This window comes from Seriola dumerili, unplaced genomic scaffold (assembly GCF_002260705.1).
Source record: "Seriola dumerili isolate Sdu_G_001 unplaced genomic scaffold, Sdu_1.0 BDQW01000686.1, whole genome shotgun sequence".
In the NCBI taxonomy this organism is placed as follows: domain Eukaryota; kingdom Metazoa; phylum Chordata; class Actinopteri; order Carangiformes; family Carangidae; genus Seriola; species Seriola dumerili.
In genome coordinates this window covers 364,248-372,728 of record NW_019174941.1, presented here as the reverse complement: position 1 = coordinate 372,728, position 8,481 = coordinate 364,248, and the positions used below count along the sequence as shown (strand labels likewise).

At 38.8% G+C, this 8,481-nt stretch overlaps 1 protein-coding gene and 1 long non-coding RNA gene across 2 annotated transcripts; one reads left to right on the top strand and one right to left on the bottom strand.

The window, feature by feature from the left end:
* Positions 1-62: 62 nt before the first annotated feature.
* LOC111236653 (cytochrome P450 2U1) lies at positions 63-5,256 on the top strand. The gene is made up of 5 exons (XM_022765469.1): positions 63-807; positions 2,456-3,106; positions 3,903-4,064; positions 4,230-4,397; positions 4,508-5,256. Exons 1-5 carry the CDS (start codon positions 378-380, stop codon positions 4,687-4,689), a joined length of 1,593 nt encoding a protein of 530 aa, XP_022621190.1. The 5' UTR covers positions 63-377; the 3' UTR covers positions 4,690-5,256.
* Positions 2,784-7,517, bottom strand: LOC111236654. The gene is made up of 4 exons (XR_002665728.1): positions 7,419-7,517; positions 6,961-7,042; positions 5,885-5,971; positions 2,784-2,868 (listed from the first exon to the last, which is right to left on the bottom strand). It is a non-coding gene; the product is annotated as an uncharacterized LOC111236654 (long non-coding RNA).
* Between the last annotated feature and the right edge of the window lie 964 nt (positions 7,518-8,481).

Here is an 8,481-nt window from a genome sequence, read left to right as displayed (position 1 = left end):
CACAATAAATATATAATGATAATAACAATAATATTTTTTAAAATGTATTCATTTGTCTCCTGAGCCACTAATGTAGCTACAATGTAGCTAACACCAGACTTTAGTTTAGCCTGTAAGACACGTTGGAAGGCTGAAACACCAAATCTATGCGCACCAATCACAGCAGGCCACAGCTCTGTCAGCCAATAGGAAGCCAGTAACGGTATCACGTTGACTCTTGTTTCATGACAACCCAGGAAGATCAAGTTTGTGTGTTAAATGCCAGTTTCGTCGTGTTAGCACATTGCCAGTGCTACTAAAACGACTTTATGAATGAATCTGAATATGGGATAGTATTGTCAGTTCACTGAATTCAGTTTATATCAAGTTTTAACGGCATGTTTCTGCTGCCATTGCTGGAGCAAGTGACCAGCTCCGTGTCACATGTAAACATTGTAGCTTTGATAGTATTCTTGCTGGTGTATTATTTAGTTCGTTTTTATCAGAAACAACGGCACTTCGCAAATATCCCTCCAGGTCCCAAACCATGGCCTGTTGTCGGCAACTTCGGCGGTTTTATCATCCCTTCTTTCATCCAGAGGCGGCTAGGACAGCGCTCCGAGAGCGCCGACGTTATGAAAAACGCTTTAGTTATTTTAACGGAGCAAGCCAACATTTATGGTAACGTGTACAGCCTTTTTGTAGGGAGCCAGTTGATCGTTGTGCTTAATGGTTATGAAGTGGTCAAGGATGCTCTCTCCAACCATCCCGAGGTGTTCTCCGACAGGCCAGATATCCCTGCTGTCACTATCATGACTAAACGCAAAGGTAAGAAAGTGTTTGCATTAAAGAGGGTATTTATTCCCATGCATGTCCAAAACAGAGTGGCATACGCACACTCAGTTTTCTCTGTATTAAGTACATCTACACCTGCAGTAATTTAAGCAAATTCAGTTTTTGTTGGAGCTTGAGAGTTGATTTGCCATGTTGGAGGCTGTAGTATATTTGAATTGTATTGATTTATGCAGAAGGTGTTTTTAATTTTAGTCTGCTCTCATTGATATCAGAAATGGGATGGGCAAATTGTTAGAAACATGTTTGAGTATTACCACAGTCAGACTAAAGGGATAAGATGTACATTTTCTCAGATGTATCTCAATACAATACTGACATGCCCATTCAGAATGTACACTGAAAGAGTTCTTGTGTTGCTGTAATTGGCCCCATTGTCCATAGTGACCAGAAGGAAATGTAAATACATTTTAAACAGACAATCACAGCAAACGAAAACTGTTTCACTGTACATATGAGAATGTGAATTTTCTTTTAAGGCAGACTTGAAAAAATGTGAACCTATCCTCAAACCTACAGGAAAATGTTCTTACACTGTGTATACCTGTCCTATTTCCTTCTAAGTTTCCATCAGATATAATGCACGCATCAGACTACACATGGCAGTTATATTATATTTCACACAGAGCCCCATAAATTCATGAGTACTCCGATGCTGAAGTGCTACCTGGCCCAGGATTGCTGTGTGCCAGTTAGTTCGTGGTCATTTTGATTACACTGCAATATCATTTGTTTTGCTAGTCTAAAGATAATATGTGGAGTTGGCTCTTTAATGAGGAGTTAATGGTTTTGATGAGATATATAGAAAATGCATGGCAGCAAGCACAGAGAACACTGTATCACTCATAGTAGGACACATATGTAAACTGAAGCTGAAATGTTCCTTTTTGTACATCATGGTTTGTCATATGATCAAAGTTTAAGAATACAGAAGTCGCCTTAAAGTCTCTGTTAATTCAGTGTCTGTTGTGCTTGAGCACATATTCCCAAACAAATGACCACAAACTAGTTGCCACTCAGCGAACCTGGAGCTTTTGGGACTCCTGAAGGTCTGGGGGCCCAGAAGAGTTGTTGGCCTGTTCGTAATTCAGTCTAGAAACTGGATATATAACCCAATACAGTTGGACAGCACCACAAAGAAGCCTCCAACCATTAAGTTGAATCAGCACCTCCCTGAAACACACATTGCCAGGCTGTTGTGTTTGACTCCATTTGTTTTATAGGAGATGACTATATGTCATATATTGTTGACTTGAGTGTACACATTTACAGTCATCAAAATAGCCTTAACTCATAGACAGGCTTCATTTACCACCCTAAATCTTAAACCTGGGCTATGCAGTAAACAGGTTGGGCAATAGCAAATAGAAATAAGTTTGGTATTCCAGATTCAAAGTCTCCTTGTAATATTTAGGCAAAGATAATATTGAAAGGTGTAAAGGACAAAATAAGTCTTTCACACCATAAAATGTCAGAAACAATACAAGACAAGTATAACTGTGTGTTTATGGGTATGTTCACATGTGAAAACTGACTATACTGACCCGGACCTAAATGCTCTCTTTGTTGGGGTTAATGACCTGAGGCATAACTCATCTCTTTTCTGGTTTAATTAAAACTTTAGGAATCGTCTTCGCACCTTATGGGCCCATATGGAAAAAGCAACGCAAGTTCTGCCACACCATACTCCGAAATTTTGGCCTGGGGAAGTTGAGCTTTGAGCCATGCATCCTGCAAGGCCTGGCCACCATCAAAACAGAGCTGCTCCGACAGAATGAGACGTCCGGTGGTGCCGGTGTGAACCTGGCCCCGCTGATCAGCAACGCTGTGTCAAACGTCATCTGCTCAATGATCCTGGGTCAACGCTTCCATCATGAAGATCGCGAGTTCCGCACATTGCTGGACCTGATGGAGCGTGGACTGGAGATCTGTGTGAACAGCCCTGCAGTACTCATCAACATCTTTCCACTGCTCTACTATTTGCCTTTTGGGGTCTTCAAGGAGTTGAGGCAGGTGGAAGGAGACATCACATCGTTTCTGAAGAGGATTATTGCAAAACATCAGGAAACATTAGATCCTGAAAACCCAAGGGATCTTGTAGACATGTACTTGATGGAGATGTTGGCCCAGCAAGCTGCTGGAGAGAAGGACAGCAGCTTCACAGACGATTATCTCTTTTATATAGTAGGAGATCTCTTCATCGCCGGCACCGACACTACCACAAATTCAATTTTGTGGATTCTGCTCTACATGGTGTTATACCCTGATATCCAAGGTAAATGTATAGCAACAGTCCATTCTATCCATCCTCTGCTACAGTGAATACTTACAGACCACTAAAATCTAGCACTTTGTGTAGTTTGCTTGTGCAAAACTGACATCCACAGTGATACTGGAGTGCAGTTGTGGGACACTCACCTGCAATATCTCCAATCAGATGCAATTTTGATAAAGTCATATTTATTTCTTATTATTTGCTCTCTAGAAAATTACCTCTGCAAAGAGTTCACATGGCTAATATCCATTGGAGTTTTGATGAATAAAGAAAATAAAGAGTGTAGAAACAGCTAAAGATATGCACACACAATCACAGTTTTTGCAACAAGATTTTCACAAATCAACACAAATACTGTATAGGAATTAATTATGCAATGCATTTTAATTTCAATTAGTATAAACTACTCAGTAATATAAAATAATAACAAAATTAAATTACACAGTAAACTCTGGGACATTCTTAAGCTGATATAAACCACAGATCTTGTTTTCTGCATAAAAAGGAAACTATTTTAGAGGAAAAGGGAATTGGAAATCTGCTGTGCTGGCAACCCACAGCTCAAATACTTCCTAATTTTAGGACATCAAAATGTCTAGAACATTCATTCATTTAACTATTTCTCCAACTGTTTCAGCAGATCAAGACACACATTTACTACTGCATTTAATTCTTTGAAATTGTATTGATCATCCTAAAAAGTGTCCTGAAATCACACTTCGTTTTAGCTTCTGAGATTAGGACTTCATTAATTGTGCAGGAATGATGTGCTTAATGTTGATTCTTTTGATTTTAGACATGGTCCAGGCAGAGATTGATGAGGTGGTGGGAAGACACCGGGGCCCATCTATGACCGATAAGGGAAGTTTGCCCTTTACTGAAGCCACCATCATGGAGGTGCAGAGATTAACTGTGGTGGTTCCTCTGGGTATTCCACATATGGCCTCCAAGACAACAGGTGAACTTAGACAACACCTATGACCCCTCTTTTTTCACTAAATGCTCTGTTAATGGTCCACCAGCCAGATCTCTCAGACAATAATTGTCTCCCAGGGATAATAAAGATTTCTCATAATTTCCTGAGCTGATGGTATTGTAATGGGCCTTTTTTCCCCCTTTCCAGTGTTCAGAGGCCACACTATTCCCAAAGGAACTGTTATCTTGCCCAATCTGTGGTCTGTCCATAGAGATCCCACTCTATGGGAAGACCCGGACGGTTTCAACCCAGCACGCTTCTTGGATGATGATGGAAAGTTGCTCAGGAAGGAGTGCTTTATACCATTTGGCATTGGTATGCCATTCCTTTCTAATATGGGCTACATAACTGAAACAGTCATCATTAAATTTATATTAACTGTGTGTGCGCTCAGGATCTAGTGATTTATTCCATATATCCCACAGGTCGCAGGGTGTGTATGGGTGAACAGCTGGCGAAGATGGAGCTGTTCCTGACGGTTACTAGCTTATTGCAGGCCTTCAAATTCAGACTCCCAGAGGGAATGCCTCCTCCTCCTCTGCACGGACGCTTTGGCCTGACGCTGTCCCCCTGCCCATACACTGTGTGTGTGAGCACTCGCAGTTGAAACACTGGAGAACTTGGTTTGAACAGATTTTCTATAAACAGGGTGCTCTTATGCAAGGAGGAAAAATGCTGGTAAAAGTCTCGTGGAAAGACAATTCCAGGAAAGATATGTTTTTTGAATAGAGTCTGGCTCCTCTGTATATGTAATTATTTTTTATTATTTATTAATTTCCAATTATTATCCATAATATTTCATTTTCAAGTACACATCAGAAATGACCACGATCCAATGTGAGTATTACAATTACAATGATATGATCCAGATTTGCTGCAGATTCTCTCGATTAAGAATCAGGAAACAGCAAATGTTTTGTATATTTACATGACTATCGAGTAGTAATTCTGATGAATTAGCGTAACTTTGTTTGTTATGTAATTAATTGATTAATAAGGCCAGTATTATGTGTTAGATGTCTTGGATTTTAAATGATACCTGCTGAATATCTGTATAGAAATTTTATCATTTCATTGTTTTAAGGTGCATTCCACACATTTATAGAAATCACCACAAATCTGTCCATGTACATGTCCATGAGAGATTTCTTTTGTCCTAGAGATTAAAGCTATATTTCCTGACAAACTCGGTATGTGGATTATTGGCAACCTGTCTATAAAAACTTTTCTTACTTACAATTACCCCAATTTATCTTGGGTTGAGAATGTATGTTATCTTTTTGTTCTTTTCAGTGTTTTTGTTTTAAACATGTTTAGGATGGGGCTGTTGTAGCCCTGTGAAAATGAGATTAAGAATTGATAGAAGATATTCTTTCATCAGAACAGTGGGAGAAATAGTTAATGCTAAAAACTTTAAAAGTGTTGTAGCCTATCTGTTGTTGAGAAATGGTACAGAATGACAATTAGGTTTTGGGTACAAAGTGCAATGTGAAATGGAGCCACTGCTCTGGAAACACAGTATGTGCATCCATAAATATCAAGTCACTTTTTTTCCATTCTGAAAAAACAAACTGACACCAAATCATCATTTTGGAAAAACAGTAGAAGTAAACCCATCAGAAGAGGTCATTCTTAATAAAGGTGGCACTGTACTGACCAGGGGTGGGTTCTGGTATCCCAATGAAAATACATAATTATACCAAATAAAATGACTTTCCCTTGCAGGGAAAACCAGGACATTTTAGGCAGCTGTTCACAATGCAGTGTTTAAAAACATTTCTACTTAAAATTAATTCACTTACTATTAGTAGCTCAGTCAGGTGCAAGTTATGCAGGAAGCTCCCATCAGTTTCAAAGGTGGTGGGCGCACACAGCTCCATCTGCAGATACTGTTAACAGGAATCCAGGAAAGATTTGAAAAAGTTAAGAGTCTGGTTTGTGATTGGACTTTCATTGTCCAATCAGATTCAAGGATAAAAAACTTGGTTAAAATTTGAACTTGTAACAACAGTGTCACACACTGTGTGGGTGACAGAAGCGCTGAGTTTTACATGCAGTTTTCTGTATCAGTACACACACACTAATAAACGCACTTCATCTTTCAGTGTCTTTGTGTAACCTCACCACTGATATCATTTGTGCACAGATTTTAATCACATCTTATTCATCATCATTTTTTTCACATGTACAAACTTTAATTTTTTATGCAGATTTACAATTACCAACTTCAGAATTATCTGTGAATATACATTTACAAGCTCAAAATCACTTGGACCCTACTTTGAGCCCATACAGGTATAGGAAGTAGCATCACAAAGACGGAATCAGAAAATAAGGTTTACTGCCAGGTAGGTTTTCACTTACAAGATATTTGGCTTGTTGTTGACTGGGGGTGACTGAACTGAAATTTTGGTCCTGACTCAGACAAACATGATAGGACAATTTGTTTTGATCATATAAGTTCTTCATATTCCAACATGTTAGGTCTGTTTTGTGTGTATAATAAATAGTAAGGATTGATATGAATATGCTAAAATAAATACAGTATGAACATTGGCATGAATATGCTGAGATATACACAATGTGAACATTAGTAATAGTATGAATGTTAAGAAATGTAAATGCAAGGAAATGAAGGGGGAACAACTAGAGTTATGATAAGAATTCAATGTACACACTACATAACCAATAAACAATAGAGAACAGTACAAATATGGATACAATATAAAATACATAACCAATATAAGCAGGGGTATAACTGGTAAAAAAAATCACTATTATGGATCAGCAGCATGAACATGTATACAATGTGGGTCTGATATAATCAGTGGTATAGACAAGTCTTACTTGCAGAAGTGAATTATAGAGTTTTACTCACCTAGACCTTCCTCACAGTGTCTGTACACTCTGCTGTTGGTGTGGTGGGACAGGTGGAAGTGGTGTCTGTACCGGCTCAGGTCCTGATAAAGACAGGGTTATGCTGGAATCTCCTCAAAAATGTATGGGCCTAGTGCACTTTCAATCATGCCTGATCTCTTCACAGTAATGTAAGGTTGTTACAAAATGGTGAACCGATCGACGTATATTCACTCAGTCTACTGGATCCATACATATCAATTTACAGTCATTAGTTATAAAATAAGCCTAAAGTTACTGACGTAACTAGGTGGGCGACAACCGGCAGGAACAGGCAGAATTCTACTAAACCGCTAAAACGTCTGTCGACAAACATCACTATCATGCATTTATGCCACTTGAAATGTTTGTTGGTACGGTTTGTCATTAGTTGCACTAATGATACTTTTCGCTAAAGAGCCATCATTAGATGATACTCACCAGTCTTGGTGTGAGAAAGTTGCGAGCTCAGCATCAGCATCTCTTTACTTGTCAAAAGCTGTCTCCAGCGGTGGAAAGCCACACCCAAGATCCACTTGTGTTTTGCTTCTTTTCGTTGCCGTTGAACGTGGTTTCTTGTCGGAAGCGGCCCTTAGGGGAGCGTAATTTCAGTAGACATCAAGGTCTTGGTCATGACATCATCACTGTGGCACCTTCACACACTGTTGATAGTATTAATTAATTTTCTAAAAACATTTTCAAACTAAAATTCTGGCCAGATCTAACACATTGCACCCTTTTAAGATAAAGCAAAATAATTGAGCCTAACTTCAAACACATTTCATGCGTACATATTTTGATTTGCTTTTACAGTAATTACTAAAAAATCTATCCTTAGGCCTTCCACATTATTACAGCCCATACCATTGAAACAGACTCTTTGCTAGTGGCTGTAGATGTTTGTTTCATACTGTTTGACACCAATTACACCAAGCAGTACCTCCACACCTGGGGGTTTCTCTAGCATGCAGTGTATTGTATATTATGTGCACTTTATATTCGCACATAATAACTCGTTTTGGCAGTGGCCTCTTTTTGTATAGTTTGTGTTTGCATGAATATGAGAAATTATTATTAAGTACACAACAATAATCATTGTTATATGATATACCATTGCTTCTGTTGTATCTAGTATCAAGGCAATGAGACAGGAAATAATCCCAGACTATGGGTAATATGTAACCCAGCAACAGCTAATTTCACTCACCAGGATGGATCAAATGAACAGCCCAGCTGGGTAGTTCATTTAGGTATTTTAAAAAAAAAACACTTGCCACTTTGGCCACACCAACCCAGCGCCTGTTCTATATAATTACACATAGTAAAATAAACCTTGCTAAAGCAGAATATGTGTGTATGAGGATTGTCCGTGAGACACAATCAGAAATGTTCAACTTCTGACACTTAACCTTTTACTATCAGTAGCTGATTTGTAACTCCTGTGAATATGTGTGTGAAAGGTCACGGAAGTGTCTTCACGATCACGTGACCACCGACCTTCCTC